Source organism: Chrysemys picta, chromosome 15 (genome assembly GCF_011386835.1).
Source record: "Chrysemys picta bellii isolate R12L10 chromosome 15, ASM1138683v2, whole genome shotgun sequence".
Classification (NCBI taxonomy): domain Eukaryota; kingdom Metazoa; phylum Chordata; order Testudines; family Emydidae; genus Chrysemys; species Chrysemys picta.
Genome location: NC_088805.1, coordinates 18,950,150 through 18,970,490, shown reverse-complemented (window position 1 = coordinate 18,970,490; position 20,341 = coordinate 18,950,150). Strand labels below are relative to the sequence as shown.

General features: G+C 41.9%; 1 protein-coding gene across 21 annotated transcripts in view; it reads left to right on the top strand.

Annotated features, from left to right (window-relative positions):
• The window catches only part of FBRSL1 (fibrosin like 1), a 717,289-nt gene that overhangs the window by 646,970 nt on the left and 49,978 nt on the right, over window positions 1–20,341 (top strand). For all 21 annotated transcript variants that reach the window (XM_065568032.1, XM_065568038.1, XM_065568033.1 and 18 more), the window contains one exon: window positions 2,887–2,932. In XM_065568032.1, coding sequence (XP_065424104.1) covers window positions 2,887–2,932 — 46 coding nt within the window. The remainder of the gene's footprint in view (window positions 1–2,886; window positions 2,933–20,341) is intronic.

The window sequence follows — 20,341 nt, the reverse complement described above, 5'->3', positions numbered from 1 at the left end:
AAAGGAAATCCCTTAGCTTCATGCTCCTAAACCAAACACTCACACACATGAATTCCTGAATGGCTTGAGCCATCCATGTAAAGGGCTCTTAACTGGCTGAATTGCTCTCAGGGGAGGAATTCCGCTTTTTTTTTTTTTTTTTTTAAATTCCTTCTGAAACATATGCAAATTAATTGCTTGAAACAGCAGAAAATGTGGGAGGGCAATTGCTTTAGCATATGCTTTGGTTTGCTAGATTTTTGCACTCATTAGTGGCTTGCTCAAATCCATAGGTTTTTTGTGTCCATTTTCTTTAAAGGGTGAGTAATGGAATTGAATGATGTATTCAAATTCTGTCTCATGTCTGCCTTCCCCAACTTCCTCACTGACTTTAGAGTAATTCCTTGAATAAACTGTAGTGGAGGCGTTTCAGAAATGGCCCTTAAGCCAAAAACAGTACTGATCTGGAGACAAAGCTCTCTATAAATTCATGCAAACTTAATGTAAACACTAGGTATGAAGGTTTATGTCTATAAACTGTGGCTGTGGTGCTGAAAACCCTGTTCTGTAAATGCTGACTCTTGAATGTTAAAGCTTGTTTTTCTGTGTCATTCTCCTTGTCTTAATCCACAGGTCTTATATTTGCTCTTTAACCCTGAAATTTCTTGCTTGTTTCTCTTAAATTCTGGCGTCATTTTAAACTATATTGATGAGCTCTTTAGCTGATGATTTTCTGGCGACAGTGAGAGTCCGTATCATTGTTCTTTGCTGAATTCTGTGGAAAGGTGCCATCCTTATGGTTGGAGCAGGGACTTGAGCTTCAAGATTCTTGGCTCTGGTGCCGACTTGCTGCAAGTCAGTGGCTTCTTTTTGTCAGTTTCCCTATCTGTAAAGTGGGGTAATATTATTTACCCACCTCCAGGGATCATGATGTTGCCTAAAGTTTATGAAGCGCTTTGAGGCCAAATCATAGATGTATGTAAGTTGTTGGTTTTAGGAGAAGTGACTGAGCTACAATATTCAGCCCAAATTTCAAACATCCTCGTGTGTAGACGCAGGGTTTTGATTCAGATGCATTCCTATTTTCTGTCTGATGGTGGTGGATGTTGTTTGACAATATATGGAAGAAGGTCTTACTCATGGATAATAAATTCAGAGCTGGCTCTAAACTATTTTATACACTGCTGCCATTGCAGCATTACTGTGTAGCAGTAAATAACTAGCCAAAGTCAAGGAGTAAATTCTGCCCTCAGCTTCACCCATGCAGCAAAGGTGATACAAGTGTAATTCAAGGAAGAATTTGGTCCATCATCTTGGATCATTTTGATAGAAGGTATGCCGTGACCATACACACCAAGACTGAAGAGGCAGGCTCAAGTCAGAATTTCCTTGCTTATTTTGTGGGTTGATGTCTCAACCTCAGCATTGTTTCATGTTGTCTTCCCTCTCTATTTTTTATAGCATTCAATATGATCACTCCAGATTGTGACTTTGTGTTCCTTAGAAATAATAGTGGTAGAGATGACTCTTTCTTCTTTCTTATTACACCTCTACCCCGATATAACACGAATCCAGATATAGCGCTGTAAAGCAGCACTCTAGGAGGCGGGGCTGCGCACTCCGGCGGATCAAAGCAAGTTCGATATAACGCAGTTTCACCTATAACACAGTAAGATTTTTTGGCTCCCAAGGACAGCGTTATATCAGGGTAGAGTTGTATATCTGCTGCGGATCTTCCTGCATTTTTACTGTCTCTTTCTAAATCGCTGTCTAAAATATGTAGCAGCGCAATACACGTCATAGCACACTTATCATGCAAACCTCCCAGGGCACCTTAGAGTAAAATCAAAAAGAAAATCAACTTAGTTCAGCCCTGAGTTGAATTAATTATTTTTTAAAGCAGTGTTGGGGTTGGTTTATATATATATATTTAGCTTCTCCAGCTTTTTTCTCTCTGTATCACATTTTTATTCAGTTTGATGCAAACTTGGAGAAGATATCGTTAATTATCACACTGAGATTAGTAACATGTTGATAATGCCCACCTGTCCAAAAATTAGCTTGTCATTCTCTATGGACCCTTTATTGACCAGATAATAATCAGCTAGTGATAAACGATAAATTTGTTTATGCTGAAGTAGACGTACTTTGATAGCTGGAAAAAAGTCATCAAATTAGCTAATAAAAGCTTTATTTACCATGAAGGGTTTTTTAAATGTCTGTCATTATCATCCTGGTTGCAACACAGTGACCCCGATTATCATGAAGCTGTTTACAAGGTTTAGGTTAATTGGATTTCTTAACTACTTCCCAGAGCTGTGAGGAGCACAAGTACAGTATGATGAAGTTCAAATAGTATAACGCAGCCCCGTTTACGAAGCGACAGGCTTCCTATAGAAAGAAGTTGCTTTGTTTCATAACCAGCTCCATGCATAGCAGCTGTGTCTGTGATTTGGTATGATATATGTAACACCTCTATTTGTGCAGATGAATATAGCCGTAGCTTGCACTGTCACTACACAACTACGATTTGTGTATTCAGTAAGAGAAGAGGTTTATTTTCAACAAGAGAGACTTTGAAATGTTGTTACTTCAGCTTGATAGCCAATTCATTTGTATTTTCATATGAAGAATCATGAATAAAATAGCTTGTGTGTTGTATGGGTGCCTGAATAAAAGAGACAGGAGGATGTACTTGAGTGAGAACAGGACAGTGCTTTTATGTGCTTTTCTTTCCTCTGCTCAAGACTCCTGCTTATTCTTAAATAGCACAACATTGCACCCTCCAGGTGCAGTGTGTAACTGCAGTTATGATGATTGATTCGTTCTGTAAGGACTGTGTATTTTTGGTAGAGACTCCTATATTCTCTTTTAGAATCAGTAACCCTCTTTCTGTTTTGTTTTCAGGCTTCTTTAGGCTCCGAGAAGCTGTTTTCCCCTGCAGCAAATAAAGGTAGGTGCTTTGGAAAAACACTTTCCTTTTCTTATCTTACCGTTAGAAGAAACTCCTTCAGTGTATGAAACTACCAAAAACCTTGTGTGTGTAACAGGAATTGAATTTAACAGGAAGCCAGTGACTGCAATCTTGCCCCGTAGTGTTGTCAAAAAGAACAACCTCACATTGTCACAGGATTGCAATGGTTATGTTAATTTTCACAGCCACCTTGTATTAGGATGAGGCTGGGTTTTTTTCCCCTTCCAGATGGTAGATTTGTAGCAAATGTCTTAACGAGAGGGCTTGTTGATGAAGCAGGAATCAACTTTAACTATAGCAGAGCTGCCACAAGCAAATCTTCATTTTTTTAAAAAAAACTAAGGAATATTTGTGTATCTATATTATTCTCTCAAGGTTTCAAATATCTTTTCACCCACCAGAGTACAGAACATTTATATCTGTAGGTCTCAATCCTCCAAAGTGAATTTTAAGGTGCTCAGTATATTGCAGGATTCTAACCCATAGCTCCCATTAGTATTAATGAGAGTTACCTGTGATCCACACTGGGTGTTGCTAAGAGACGTGGCCTGTTCAGATTTCCTTTGGGAATTGTAGTAATACATTTTTAAATATACCACGCCCTCCCTTTACTGTCTGTCGGTCATACAAGGCTACTCTGGCTTGTTGCTCAGCTTCCTTTGGATAATCTCACTCTTGGTTGAATGCTGTGGACAAAAAATATTTAAGGAACAGCCTTGTAGAGAAGAGTGTTGTGTACAATTGAAAGCATTATGCTATGAATGGCTCTGCTCTGTCGTGCAAGAAGGCTGACATTATGGCTTTGTATACACTGCCAGTAAGTAACGCTGTTCTGCAGTGTTCCTTGTATTGAACTACAGAATAAAAACCATTTCAGAGCAATAATGACTACTAGGGAGACACAAATGCCTTGTAGGGGGAAAATGAGGCTCATTAATAAGAAATTATAGCGTGAAAAGGTTATTTCAAGAGGACCAAGAGGGGACTCGTATACCTCACTACTGTATAGGAATAGGAGCTAGCCAAGGAAAGGCTTTTTGGTTATTACTTGTTGTGTGTGTCTCAGGCTGGTTCCAGGCACCACTGGGCCGGCTTTTTTAGAGGCTGTAAGTGCTAGAAATTCTTTCCTTCCAAGTCCTGCAAACTTTAAATGGTAAATGTGAAAACTGATGGTGAGTGTGTGACATTAGTACATTTGCAGATGTTTTCACAAAATTATGCAGTTTCATCAGAAAAAAATAGCAAAGGACTGCGGGGAAGGGGGACAGACACCATTTGTCATCTCTCCACCCTATTGTGTACCTTAGGTGCCAAACCTTGGTAAGCCCAAATCCCATAGAGCTCGCTCACTCTCAAAAACAAAACAAAACTCCAGGAGCACGAGTGAAAATGTGGCCCAGTGATCTAGTTTAGAGGATTACATTCAAGTGTCAGCAGCTTTTTGGCTCCTGCAGTTAATTGAAGTCTGATGGTTTTTTTCACCTTGATATCTCAGAGCCACTCGGCAACATGAGTTTTCAGATTGCTCTCCATCATGTGCCGATGGCAGTGAACTTGACAGCTTGGAGTCATCTACTCACTGGTGTTTACATCACTGCAGCTGAAAATTATTACCGTTTATTTTGCCATGGATCCAGATATCACCAGGCTTTGGGAAAGTTTCAATCCAGATATGAATTTTGTGGCTCATCTTTAGCTTCTGCATAGATCTTGGAGTAGACACATGTCTACCATGCTGTTTGCCAAAGACTGAGACTGTGTGGGCAGACTCTGCTCAGGACTACCTTAGGATTGGCATGGCATAGCATAGCAGTTGTATTGCAAGGTCAGGCTGAGTAGCATTGGTAGATCTATATGGAGAAGCTTGAACGGCACTAAATTCTGACGCTGGTTAATTTTACAAGTCCTGCTATGTGATTACACCAGAGTTTTATCTCTCTCATATGCAAATTAAGGGCACTGTTAAATGATGAAGCCTTTGTGATGCCATATGGGCAGAGAGAAGGTGACCTTCAAGGACTGATATTTCAAACTCCATTAATAAGATACCAAAATTGACTTAAGTCCTAAGTTTTCAAAGGTGTCAGCAATTTTGCAGACAAATGATTAGTTAAACACACAGTTTCCTGATTTGCACGCATAAATGGTGTAACGAGTACACACTCCTTTTGCGGGCATTCACATTGTGCCCTTCTTTGAAAATCTGTGCTTCAGTTGGGGGGAGGGGGCATTGCAAGGGATTACAGGTCCAGCAAAAAGCAATAATTAAAAATCAAGCCAGGTCACTGAGGGGATGCACTTCAAGCATTGTTTTGCCAAAGCTTGTGCTGCTCAAATTATGGGAGAGCGCCCTCTTTTTTCAGACCACTTTATGCACTCACTGCTTATAAATTCTCAGTAAAGTTTTTATTTTAATATATTATCATTCCATTTTTTCTTCTTGACAATCATCCAGAATTCTGTAGAGGTTAATTTCTTAGTTAGCAAGTTCTATGTTGTCTGCATTGTTGGCCTTTTTTCCATGACTGTTGTTTTTTGGGGGGTGGGGTGTTAAACACAGTATGTCAGATTCATTCTTGGTGTAACACCATTGACTTTTATAGAATTACATGAAGGATGCATTTGGTGCAGTGAATTTATTAATATCATTCTAGTTTACCAACAGATTAACAATGCAATGAAGTATTAAGATGGGCAACTTTTACTTTTCCATGTCTGGAATAGTTGTAAAATGTAACTTTTTACCACGCTGCTTACCTTCTCAAAAGGTCTTAGATGCTGAATCTTTTGTTTAATGTTCCCTGTGTTACATTTGTCTTCACCTCCTTACAACAGAAGGCCATTGCTGCTGTGCCCCTCTTTTGACACAAGTTGATGTGTGACAACAGATGTACTATGTAACAGTTAGCTTCCCTGGAACATTTGCCATTATGCAGGGGAGAGGAGGTGTCTTGACCCAAAGTGACCTCAGTGGTCACAGCTGTGAAATAGACTGAATTAGAGGACTTTGAGCTTCCTGGAGAGAGAGCGAGAGAGAGATTAAACACCCTATACAAGAAATAGTAATTAAAAATAAAAAGCATTGAGGCCCATTTGGTCTGATAGCCTGTTCTTTTCATGCAGGGTTCTCCCAGCCAGTCAGGGATGGGCGGGGAGCTTGGAGGGACCCGAAAAACCAAAGTGCAAAGGCAAGCTAGATCAAAGCTCCATGCTAGCCAGAGGGATAGGAGAGACTGAAAAGAGGAAAAAGAGCAAGAGCTTCTGATACAAATTCAGATTTGTCTGTCAGCCTGCAGCAGGCCAGAGGAGCATTTGCCCATTAAACACCTAAAGGGACCTCAATCTGACTGGTGTATTGACATTTGGGGTGTTGAGTTTTTTAAGGCTATCCTGGTGCACTCACTGCAACTACTGATTCACTTTTAGGCAAGTCCCTTGTTCCCATTTCATTGGAGGGAAATGATTATGCCCCATGCTACGTGCAGATATCCTAAAGGCTTTTCTTCTTGGTGATCCCCAGTGGTACTAGTCCATGCAGTGCCAGCCCTGTGCCATTTCTTTCAGTGAGATAACCAGTAAGGTGCCAGAGGAACAAGGAGAGCTTTTATTACCAAAAGCCTTGAAACCGAGATCCTAATGCTGAGAAAATTTGTGGAGATCTGAGTTCTCTCTTGAACCTAGCTCCTTCCTCAGCCACTGGGAGTACTGCAGTATGAATGGGCTTCTTAAAATAGATGTTTCTTCAGTGGATTTAATGCTGGTGAAAGGTTCCAGGTTAATGGTCCTGAAGAGTGAAATCCTCTATCCGCAGAGCAAGCGGCGCATGGGCAGCTTCAGTGCAAGCTCTCCATACTAACTCCTGCCAATGTGCTTCAGTCCTGACCTGGAGCTATAACTTGTAGAAGCGAAGTGGGAATTCAGTGTCATTGTGCACTGAATCCTTGGCACCTCTTCCAAAGCTTCCAGCAAGGTTGCCAGATGTGGTTTTGTAAGATGACCACCTATCCATGAGGAACCAGACTGAGCGCAGCACCACAACTTTGGACAGGGCCCGGAACAGCCATCAGGGATGGTTAGGAAGTCAATATGAGCTGTAGGTGCTCAACATCTGCTGGGCTCAGGCCCAAACTTTGAATTAGGCAGGCAATGTTGTCTGACTCATCGAGTACCTGACTGGGAAGCCACATTCCTAAGATCTTTGTCCAGCTGTGCTACGTACTTGCTGGGTGATCACTTAACATCTGTGCCTCAGTTTCCACATCTACAAAATGAGGGATAATACTTGCCACACCAGCATGTTGGTAGACTTAATTAATTAATGTTCATAAAGTGCTTTGAGATTCTTTGTTGAGAGGTTTTATGGAGAGTATAGTATATAAAGCATTGTTCTCACTGTAATAATAAGTAAAAATCGCTTTGTTTTTGTTTTTCTTTTATCCATTTTTTTCCTGGAGTTAAAAAAATGCTTACCATACGCTCTAACTTTTCATTGAACATATAGGCATAGAACTCTGAAGTGCTCTCTTTCATCGTGAACTGTACGTGTCCCCAAAGCTCTAAAGCATACAGTCTGTGCCTTAACCCTTTGACAAGAGGGTTGCTTGGCACGCAGGCCATAATTGTCAGCCCTGGGATGCACCATGACCACCCGCTCCCGTGGATTAATGCAATTTATAATTCTTTGAAGTTTCCTTCTTTTATATTTTGTCCTCTTGACCACAGAAGTGTGCCATGGGCCAGCAAGAGAGATTTCTTGTTAAAAGACAACTCAGAGTCCTGACGAGCGCATCTGAACCAGAAAAAAGAACCCCTGTTCCTCTGAGATCAGTGCTGCATAATATTGTTGCCTTAAGGGGACTGTCTCTCCTTTTTCTCTTCTCTTTTTTCTTTTCTTGTTTTTTTTCCTTCTGCACTAAACTGTCACACTAAATCATTTTAGAAGCTAGAAATACAAAATCTCCAGAGTAGGACATGCTGTTAAAAACTGATGCTTATTATTGCAAGAGGGGGTGGGAGCTGGGGTGGGGTGAGGGACCAGGGTTGGAAACAGATGGTTTCTTTGCTGAGAGAGTCTGTGTGAGCCAGTGAATTGGAAACCAGCCCTAGCAGGGCTGCTCTTGAAGTAAGATGCTTTACACCGTTGTGAGGCGTTGTTATCTAATGGATAAGGCACTGAACTGGGACTCAGGAGACCTGGGTTCTATCCCAGCTTTGCCACTGATATGCTGTGACACCTTGGACAAGTCACTTCATCTCTTTCTGCTCCCACTTTTCGTTTTGTTTTTGTTGTAAACTCTTTGGGACAGAGACTGTCTCTTATTATGTGATTATATAAAGCCTTTTCCATTGGGGCCCCAATTTCACTTGACATCTCTAGGTGCTACTAGGTAATAGTAATAATACACTATAGAGCTTTTCACCAGAAGATCTTGATGTGATCTATAGGCATTAAGTAAGTCTCCCAATACCCTTTTCAGGGAGGTATGTAGCAGAAGTGTGTGTGTGTGTGTGTGTGTGTGTGTGTGTGTAAACTGAGGCCCAGAGAAGTGTAGTAAACTTGTTCATAGTCATACACCAATTCAATGGAAGAGCCAAGAATACAGATAATAAGGGCTCTGCCACTGATTCCTCCAACTTCCTGTTTCCCATTTTGTAATGTACCCAGGCTTTGATGAAATTCCAGAGTCAGCATTTTTTTCTATGATGCCTGTTAAACCTAGTCCAATTATGTTTGCAGACTGAATTTAAAGATGATGATTTAGAGCCACATCTGCAAATGAGAGGCCACGTTAATAACAGGCAAGGAAGGAAATCTTTTAACAGAAGCATTACTAGTAGTATAGCACTTAATATGCACTAGATGGCCAGACTGCTCATAAAGCCTCTCCCCACCAGTATTCTCAACTCTTTTGTCACAAATCTCACATTATTTGGTGTTTTTAAAGCCCCGGCTCCTGGAGTCTTGTGATTACATGAGACACTATTTTGATTTTTAAAAATAGTAAGTTTCTAGCTTGCTTGGTTATAAAGAAAAGTTTGATAATGTGACACTCCACCAAACACTCAAAAACCAGATGGAAGTTAAAAAGAACCTCATATGTATTATGTTTGAAAACCTCATTTTTAAGCCCATCTTACAATTTTTGAATGCTTTGGGGTGGCAATACTGGGGACACACCAGGATCTGGGATATAGTTGGATCCAGGACCTGAACCATCTGTGGCCTCCTGCCTCTTTCCTTCTCTAAAATTTCTAATCTAATCTAACCACTCCTTGGATTAATTAATACATTAGCTATCGGGTAGGGTGACCAGATGTCCCAATTTTATAGGCACCGTCCTGATTTTTCGGTCTTTTTCTTTTATAGGCTCCTATTACCCCCCACCCCCGTCCCGATTTTTTACAGTTGCTCTCTGGTCACCCTACAATCGGGCTTCCTTGAATGTGCATGCATATATAATATATAGTGGTCTAGAAAGAAGGAGGACTCTTGTTTTTTCCAAAACCATCTAGGTAACCATGACAATCCCACAGGTCAGAGCTACTTAGTTACATTTTTTGAAAACAGAGTAAGAATAACAGCCGTTAAGAGTGGGGTTCTACAGGAATCCTTGCATTGCTCAGGCGCTGGAAGGCACTCTGCAGTCTCTTTATAACTGATAATGCATCTGCGCGGAGGTGGGGGGGTGTATGCAAGGCTTATTTAATAGCTGTCTACACCGTGATCTCTCTCTATAGTGGGTCCAAGGAAAATGTCACAATAACATGGAAGAGACCATTTTCCAACCGCCACTGTTCAATTAGCTTAGTAAAGCTCGACTTACATCATCCAGAAATGTCGTCAGGCGAGTGGGCTACGAAGAAGGGCAATTTATGATTTTAATATCGACACAAATTTACTGTTGTCTAACACAAGTAGGCAGATTCTGCTAGTACCATTTCTCCCCACCCCCATCCCCTGGTCACTTAAGACAGCCACCTCCACTGTAGTCTGTCAGGATAAAGCTTCCTTTGTACTGTCGGGCTACAGCCAAGAGGTGAAAAGTTGAATTACAAACATTTCTAGGCCTGCTGGTTGGTGTCATGTGTGTTGTTTTGCTGTTTTAAGGTTATGGGGGTTTGTAGCTGTGTTCCTGTCAGTGGGATTGGAATGAATAGAAGCAATACTGTGAGAGATAAAACGTGTTTAATTATTTATTTGAGTATTACAGACTGAAATTGCTTTTTGATTTAAAGCATACAAGCCATGGATATATTTTTGGAGTAGAGACAGAGAGACACATACACATGCGCGCACACACAATTGCCTAGGGTAATGTAAAAGTCTATTTGCTCGACTGCCCTTCCTCCGCAGGATTTGTTCATTTCCTTAAATATTTTAAATTTTAAATGCAGCTTTGTTAACTATTATGGCGAGCTAACTGCACGCAGAGCCTTACCAAGAAAAATAAAATAAACAAAGTCTGGTTGTATAAATGTTATGAAAAGGATGGTTTATTTTCTTTAATTATAGTTTTTATTTAAAATAAAAAAAACTTTTAACAGCAAAGAAAATATAACTGGCATATTCATACATAAACTGTAGTGATTCACTAGGCACATTTTAACTTTCCGAGTTCATGTAAAAGTAGCTAAAGAGACCATCAGATTATAAATCATACATTTAAAAAAATAATTCCTACTGGCTACTAGTAACAAATTACTGAAACTAAAAGATTTTTTTAAAAATCAGGTATTCTTTGCATCCTTTCCTCTGTTTGGTTACTTCTTGCATTTCTCTCTGGTGGGGCAATGAAAAAACAAACAGGTCAGTTTCCGCTATTGTTCCCAGTTGATTTCCCGTTCTGATTCTGACCTATTAATAGGGTGCTAATGTTTAAATCCAAGCACTGCCAGCCAAACACAATATCCATTTTAATAATTTTTTCCATGATATTTTTTTTAACTTTGAAAACACTATTTGTATTAAATTTTGTAAAGCTTTTGTTAACCAGAAAACTAAATGTTGGGTCTAAATCCACCATGCCCCTTTACATTAACTAGTGCCTAATCAGGGTGAGACTGTCTGGAACCAATGTGTCGGGTATGAATGCTTTTGGCCTTCTGAGGAAAGTCCTGATCCAATTCAGATCTGTTCCTAGTAAAATAGTGTCATCCTTCTGTACTGCCTTGATACAATGTGTGTGCATTCTCTCTGCGTGCTGCACCATGTGTTTATGATCTTTTTATAGCTCTCTGATGTTCCTTTCTCTGTTCCTCTCCACCCTCATGCTTCATACTTCTATTTGGGAGAAGCAGTTTGACAGGTGACCAATATTAAGCTGTCCTGGGTTGTATAATAGCTCATTAGGGAATCCTGCAGACACAGTAACTGTGTGCTTCCTGCAGGTCACTAGCATAGCAGAGGCCAGACCGACAATTGGCAAGTAATTTGACAAGTCAGCAGGAGGGTAAGGAGGTGGGTGCATGGGGGAAGCTGGAACTGACCCTGAGGTCATCCTGCGTTTCCCTCTGAGCAATCAATGAAAGTGATCAATGAGACCACCGTGTGTTCTTTAATTGCAAATGGATCTGGTTGCTCTTTTGTGCACAAAGCTGGTGTGGTCTGTAATTCCCAGTGAGTCACCGACCTCCAGCAACAGGGTCTTCATCATGAGCAGAGAATACCATTAGCAAGCTGCTGCTTCGCCCCTTCCCCCTGGAGATTTAAGGCCCCCTCCTAATCTGGGGAGGCACAGGGCATGAGGTTGGTGAGCAGGATGCTTGCTATCCTGATCAATCTGTGTGGCAAGCAGTAATAGTTCATTCTCCACAGCAGTTCTGGAGTTGACGTGCTGTATGTTTCGGTAATTGATTTTCATATTAGCTTCATTTGAAATGTGTAAATCTCTGAATCACGAACAGCAGCCTGGCCTGTCCTATCCCGAGGGAATGAGGCAATATTGAGGGGGGCATCCTTCAAGCCTTGAAGGTTCCTGCCACTTTATTTCTCCTTTAAGTCATCCTAGACACGCACACACTCTCCCTCTCTCTCTGTCGTCCTCTCCCTCTCCCCCAGCCGCCCCGTTCTGGTTAACAAGGGCTGGATACTGTTCCCTGCAGAATCTTTTAATGCTGTTCCTCAGCTGGTCAGATGAATTGCAGCACCAGGTCTTCCCTCCCCTCCCCACCACTCATAACTCAGACTTTTCCTGTGGACTGTGGGCTAGAATCTGTTCTCAGTTACTCCAGTGTAAACCCATAGTAATGCCGTTGACCTCACTTGGATTTATAGCAGTATAGCTGAGACTGGAATTTGACCTGGTATTTTTTTTGTTTGTTTTTTGTCCTGTTCTTCACAATGACTGTTTTTAAACTTGGCCAGTGTTTGTGCTGTTTAGCATTTAACTCTCTATCTCCAGCTCCATTCATTTTAATGCACTTTATGGAAAAGTCCTACAGAAGTTAATAGGAATATAAGCTTTCTATAAGGGTTTTAAAAACTGTCTTGTAGAGCTTATTAGAGAATCATATTCCTGCTATGGGATTCTGTAGGATGGTTCCAAAGCTTGTGGAAAGTTTCTCATCCTTCATTCAATTTAAGGGTTTTTAGACTAATTTTTATAGACCCCTTATTATGTTTCTGAAGAAACCTATTGGTTTAATCACTAATAAATGCTATAGGGCTTATCCATAAGGAAATAGACTTGTGGATCTCTTTCTCCAGTGAAATGGGCATGAACTTTTTGCTCTGTTGAAATGTAAGAGCAGGGTGAGCTACAAATCAAAGAAAGCTCAGATAGAAAAAGTACATTTACTAGTATTGTTAAATGATAGGCCCGTCACCATCACAGTCCCTGCATCTTGGTTGGGTTAAAGAAATGTTATTTTAAAAACATCATATCATTACTCCCACTGTTGGTTTTATAACCCCCTTCCCACTCCTCCCCAGCCATAGGTGCTGAAAGTAACCTTGTTTGTAGTAGTTGCACTACTGGAATTAAGGGGAGGTTTTCAGCATGGTGAAAAACTGTATTTTTAAGATATTGTGTAGTGATAGTTCACATGTTCCGGGACCCCTGAAAAAAGCCAGCTCTGCTGGTCCAATCCATCCAGGCATTAACATTGGAATTTTTATCTAATTAAATGAAAACGGCTTTGTGTATGCATGCATCTTGCTGCTTGTATCTTTCATGTGCAAGCCCAGAGCCACCCAATGACAGGTGAGTGGGCTGGAAAAGAAGTAAAATTATGTAATTGCCAGTTTCCTTCAGTTTCATTCTCTCTTTCATTTTGCATAAGGAAGGCTATTTAGATCTCAGCTCACATGGTTTGGTGGTAGCCAGACATCTATGAAACTGCATCTGCTGCTGTAGTCTCTGCTCACTGCGTATGCATCTGTTTGCATTCACTGATGATCCAGTACTGAGGGACTGTGTTTCCTGCTCATGGCAGCCTGACAGTGTCTCCTAAAGGGGACGGCTTGTCCGTTCTGGCACTTGATTCCTTTCTCCTGTGACTTGGTTTGGGACAGATGAGGAAGAAATTTAGAAGCAGGCAGCACCAACCAAATTAGATTGAGATTAAAGTTCAACAGGCTTTGCAATGGGTTGCTATTTGTACGCCAAGCTGCTAAAAATAAACCTGCACCCTGGGAACCTGTCCACAAAGCACGGTTGATAGGAGAGGGCCAACCTCATCCAGGCAAATAGGCAGCATTTTAGTTCTTTCTGTTCTATGGGGCTTGGCTTCCAAATTGAAGGGCTGGCTTTGTTCAGTTGACCTTTTATGTGGCTGGCCTTCTCCAAAAACTAGTGATGGGCTCCAGGGGTGGGGGTCCTACAAAGCATCCTGATTGAATGAGCTTAACAATTGTGTGAACATTGAACGTTGTTATTTTTAGTATTGAACCAGCGATTAAAGCTAGATAGAAACCCGAAACAGACAGCTAGAATGTGATAGTTAAAATCTGTACTGATTGATTGAATGGACACGGTAAAGTAGATTATTTGATACTTTTTATAACCAATTCTGTGGGCACACTGGACATTTTGGTTGGAAGGCTTCTGTGTTAGAGGCCAGATCCTGTCCCACACTCTGGCCCCTTTGTGCCATTCCAGCAGCATAAAGGCTCATTGCAGGGCACTGCAGCCAGGCGTAATTTAGAGCTGCTTTAAATTACACTAAGGTCTGGAGGTGAGCCCTGGTGCAGTTAAAAGTACTGAATTGTTTGCGCTGCTCACTTTTTCTTCAGGGACCTATATTGCTTTCAGATCCGCCCGTACTGCAAAATCTGAATTTGGAAACACCCCAACAGCCCCAGTAATTCGGGAGCATTGGATCCAGGTTTTTGGTTCAAACCCATGCCTGCTGCAAACATTTCCGTCACTGAATGGAGGCAGCTACGATAACCTTCTTTTTCTGCATCATTTCCTGTGGGCCTTTACTAAACATGCCACCCAGGTGCCCCTGTGTCAAGCTGCTTCTCGCTGAATCTGCGTCTGTTGCTGCTGGCAGGCTTACCCTACCGTGCTCGTGACCAGACTCTCCCACCACAGTGTGTTAATTTTAAATAAACAGAGTTGGTGCGTTGTGATTTGGGAGGGTTTTCCCATCAGGCAGTATTAGAAGTTCTGCAAAGGGGAAAGGCTCGGATTCTATTTGAATTTCCCCCCTCCCATATTTTAATATGATCGCTCTGATTTTGTCGTCGCTGAAGTATTGACTGGCAGCGCTATGATTCTCCTACACACAGGCAGGAGCTGCCAGCTCTTTCTTACTCAGCTAGCAATCAAGGTTATGGATTCCATGGTGCCAGAAGAGCTGTTGATCCAAAAGATTCTTAACATCTGCGAGTCATCTGTGTCCAAATTAGACTTAATTACCTCCCCTCTCCACACACTCCCAAAAATGTTACATGACACTGCTGCAAAACACGTTAAATAACTTTTTGATGCAGATGACCACTATTGCAAACCATAAGCCGTGGGGTTGCATCTCCACTTCCAAGTTCTTTGAAATCCAGGATAAACACACCAGCCCCCCTCCAATTATAATGCATGAAAATGTTGGCTTCCTTAAGGAGCACACACAGGGCAGTTGTTTTTTCCCTGCTCCGTAACTCGTTTGCTCCAGATGCTGTCGCATGCTGTCAAAAGCTGCTGTTGTCACAAGCCAACAAGGGGGTCCTTGTCAGAAAGCTCTAAGCAGCCTTCTGTCTTGTCTGATAGTGAGACACATACACACATTCTGCTAGGTGGGGAGAAGGTGAGAGATCTTTGTGTTCCTCTACCCCCCCCCCCCCCCCACCTCCATTCGCAAGCCGACTATTAAATAATTAATGTGCCCAATGGGATGGAGGAAAGCAAAAGCTGTTGTGTGCCAAAGTTTTCTCTGGCTCCAAAAAGCACAGCTCACAGTGTATTCTGGCACCTAAGAGCGAGTTTTCTTCCCTCCTCTATTCTTCCGTATGTGTGCTGGACAGGGAAGTGGTGTTCTCAGCCCAGCGGGGGGATGACTGTTATTTCAGACCAGCAACAGGGGGAAAGGAACAGCCTGTTGCCTGATTGATGTTTGTTTTTTGTGGACAGACACCAAACCTTCATTAGAGACGGGGGGAGAGGGAGGGCATGCTCTTAAGGAACTATTGTACCCACACACAAAAACTTCTCTGCACTTTCTTTGACTTCAGCTGTACTGTTTTGGCCCTGGTGACTTTAAGAAAATATACACACAGCACAGAAAGTTCAGTGAAGGCTTTTGGAGAGGGGGAGATGGAGGCGGGGACGACAGTCCAGTTGGATTTTACAGTAATTAATTTCAGATATGCTGCTTATCTATTCTCTTTGGATTTCAGAGAGGAACATGGGATTGCAGGGCTTGGTTTTCTGCATAATACAATCCTCTCCTTCCCCCTCCAGTAAAGCTCCATTTTCTTCTATCTATGGATTCTAACATTCAGGTTGCATTGAAGTGCTATTTCTTTGTATGCATCACATTTTAAAGCAGGAAATTGTCTCTGGGCCAAAGACAAATGCAGGAGAAGAGGAAGGGAAGCTATTAAAGAGGCTTTCCTCTTGCCATGCGCCTGGGATACAAGAAGCCATAAGAGACTGAACAAGCCAGTAATGGGTATAGCTGATTACTTTCCAACGTACTAATGGGGCGTATTCAATCAAACAACAAATGCCTGTCATCCCTGCATCTGCTTATGAAAAGCTCCCAGGGTACACCGGTGAAGATGACAGTGAAGTGAATGGAGTTACTTTGCTTGTTTGTAGAACAAGGCTAAGCCTATCTCTTAAACTTTATGTGGGAGATTTTCCAAAGCCCAAATAAAAGTCAGGTACCCATGTCCCACTGGCTTTTCAGTAGGAGTTGGGCAACTAACTGCCCTTTGTGCCTTTGAAAATCTCACTGATTAATAATACTTGGCACTTACAGCACCTGAGAATCTCAAAGCACTTTAGAAAGGTCAGTAAGGCTTAATATCCGCATTTTTCAGATGGGGAAACAGGCTGCAACTTGTTTGTGATCTTAGGGGAGTGGGGAAGCCAGATCTTCTGATTCCCATTTCACTGTTCCGTGACTGTCCCTAGACCATTCTTCCTTCAGCCTTGTGTTCCGTGAAAGTTTTGGATTGGCAGATGTCGCAGAATATGTTGTATTTGTTTCCAATGCCTTCACCTGTTAATATTTCTGTTGTCATAGGATCATAGTAGTAAAAGAAATGGAAAAAGGCCCATTAGATATTTTAAGCTTTATACCCCTCAAGAGAAGACCGATCAGATGTTAAATTGGTACTTCACTAGATCACAGCCACAAGGATGAGTTATATGGTACAGTAAAGGATTAATAAAACAGAGCCCTGAATTGCCCTATATGGTATTATTAATGTTTATTGAAACAATGGGAGCTGCTGGGGGCTCTGAGCATGTTTAGAAGTGGGACCGCTTCATTTGTGTGTCTGAATGAGAGCTGAGCCCTTTTGAAAGTCTAGCCCCAGCTTTGGGCGCTAAGCACCTCTGAGACAAATTCCATTCAGCCCCAAGATGATAAATACACCAAACACACATGAGATTGAGGCTTATTTACTCTATTGTCTTAAACCTAGGTTAATGAGGTGGGTTTGTGCCACTATAGTTCTGGGCTTGTCTCGGGGAAATTATTGACATGAAATATCAGACCACTGGGTACGAACATGCCACAGATTTTCTACCCTTCCTCTGTAAACTGACTTTCTTTTGTTTCTAGATTATAGTGATACTAATTTAGGGCTGGATCCCGAAAGGTGCTTATCAGAAGCATGTAAGAGTAATGGAGCAGTTGGCATTTGTGCGTGTGTGTTGAACCACTTCATGGCAGGCTGCAGTGGGGCAAAAAATGAAACGCTTGAGGGATGTTGCATATTTCTAAAAGGCCTGTGAGCTGGAAGCTATGTGTGGCTGTTTCCTTCAAACCCTTTTCTTTATGAATTACCTCTGCAGGAAAAGGAAGTTGCATTTGGAGGAAATTCAAGTCCCTCCCCTGTGGAGAGAAACCCATCATGAAAAAGGGGAGAGACTGGAGTCCTTTCCAGGTTTCATTTCATAGGAGGAAATATTGCTTCCTTTTAACTCTTGAACAAACAACATCATAGGAGATCACATTCAGATAAGTCTGCATTCTAACATTAGCTCTTGGCCCAGGAGCTGGACAACAACCTGGATTCTCTCAAGTATTCCTAGTAGAGGCTTGGGTGCCCTCAGACTTGGCTAGGATAGGGAACATATCTTACTCCCTACACATATTCTTGCTCCCTGCATAGAAGGATCATAAAACGTTGTTTGGGGTTTGGCAGGAGTCCTTTTAGTTCTTGATCTTTGATCTCGGCCATTACTTTCCCTCGTGTCTTCTTTCTTTTTTTGGAAGTGCTACGCTGGCAGTAAAGAAGAGAGATACTTCTGTACCATAGCTATAGCTTGGGGAAGGAGTTGAGGCTAGCCTATTAAAATGCGACAGTTCTCTCCCCATCTTTAGGAAACGTTCAGTCTTGAAGTTCATCATAGCAAACCCAGCTGCAGCTGTGCCCCAGAGGTTATTTCCTAATTAAACATCTTCACATGTTAATCGTAATGCTATAGATTATACTAAGTTGTTTGCTTCGTTATATTGGGTTGCTTCCCTCCTGAAAGGAGGACTGGAAAAGCAGAGAGAGATTTTAAAAAAAGCAATAAAATAAAACCCCAAGAAATGTTTCTTAGGCCTGGCCTGCTCACAGTTCTTAAGCCTTGTTAATGCGGAAAATTTATGTTGGCATAGCAACATTGGTCGGGGTGAGAAAAAACTACACCCCTGACTGACATAACTTTGCCAACCTAACCCCTGGCAAAGACAAAGCTATGTCGATGAAAGTATAGTTAAAGCAATACTGCTTTTGTATGTGGACAAGCCCCTAGAAACTTCTGAAGCTTCTGTAAAATTAAATCTCAGGCCTTCTGGATAAAAGGACCTATTGGAGAAGATGGGAACCATCCATATCCCATCATGATTTGGAGCTGATACTGAGTTCATAAAACTCCCCATCAGTGTGCAAGCTGAGAAGTCTCTGAGAAGCAGAGAGTGCAGCTGCATGAAGGGAGTTTATTCTCTCAGCCCTGCAGCTTCACAGTTCCTGCGCTGAGGGGTCTGCTGAAGCACATAGAAGTGACAGATGTGCCTAGCGTCCGGAATTACTCCCCCTGGTTCTTAATAGAGCTGCAGGAATGAGAATTCCCCCCCTTTTTTATTAAAGATGATTTTTCTGCCCTTTAAAGGACTCTGCCACCTGTTCCAATTGCTCAGTGAGGTTTGTTTGAAAAGCCAGTCTTGGTCTTACAAAGAAAGAAAGGGAAAAAAGGAGATGCAGCGCATTATACCAAGAAGGATTGGTGTTTTGGATTCATGAGGGAAGAGCAAGAACAAAATACTATAGAGAGGTATTAAATGAGGCCCTTTTGTTTCTTTGCTTGTAGAGCGTAAAAATGCCCAAGGCATGAATGCTGCATTCGAATTACCCTTGAACATTTAAATGTCTGTGCTGGTATTTTATAAAATGAAGGTGGGGGGCAGAGTGGATGCCTAATACTAAGAGGGAAAGGGACCTTAAACTGACACACACTGAGCATCCAACACTGGTAAACAGGGAATGTCTTGTTCTGCATTAATATGGAAGGAGAGGGAGAACTGTCTAGCAGTTAAGGCAGTGTTTTAGACCCCGTAGATCTGGGTTGAATTCTACTGTGTGACCTTGTGACAAGTCATTTAATCTCTCTCTGCCTCATTGCCCCACCTGTAAAACAGCAACAATGATACTTCCTTTCTTCCACCCTTTATCTTGTCTCTTTTTAGATTGTAAAAGCCAGACTGGGACTGTTTTATCCTGTGTATATACGTCACCTACCACAATGGGGGACCAGTCTTGATTTTAATAAAAATAAATAGTAATAATAAGTGTCCAGTACATGACAGCTGCTGCACAATGGTCCTTTCCACCCAACTATCTCTGAGAGCACTTGGGAGTTTAGGCTAAGTCTGGGGATATTCTGTTACAGAAGCCTGAGAATGCAAATATTAAAGAAAAGAAGGGAATAAATACCAGATCTCACAAATTAATTATTTTATAGTTTTCCTTGCTGCTTTTCAATTGGCTAATATAATAAGTAGGGCCCTACCAAATTCATGGCCATGAAAACCCGTCACGGACTGTGAAATCTGGTCTTTTGTGTGCTTTTACCCTATATTATACAGTTTTCACAGAGGAGACCAGTGTTTCTCAAATAGGGGATCCTGACCCAAAAGGGAGTTGCAGGGGGGTTACCAAGAGTATTTTAGGAGGGTGGCAGCATTGCCACCCTTACTTCTGCACTGACTTCAGAGCTGGGCACCCGGAGAGTGGCGGCTGTTGGCTGGCTGCCCAGCGCTGTAGGCAGCACCCCACCAGCAGCAGTGCAGAAGTAAAGGTGGCAATGCCATACGATGCCACCCTTACTTCTGTGCTGCTGCCTTTAGAGCTGGGTGGCCGGAGAGCCGCTCTCCAGCTGCCCAACTCTGAAGGCAGTGCCAGCAGCAGCACAGGGTAACAATACCTCAACTCCCCCCTACAATAACCTTGCTCACAAAAAAAACCCACTCCTGTCTGGGTCAGGACCCCTACAGTTATAACATCATGAAATTTCAGATTTAAATAGCTGAAATAATGAAATTTCAGATTTTTAAAATCCTATGACCGTGAAATTGATCAAAACGGACCATGAATTTGGTAGGGCCCTAATAATAAACTAATACTCTGCCCCTTATTAGGAGTCAGAAGAATGGCTTAGATTTTATTTGCTGGAGCAAACCACAAGCAACCTTCAGTATCATCTGCAAAACAAAACCACATGCACAATG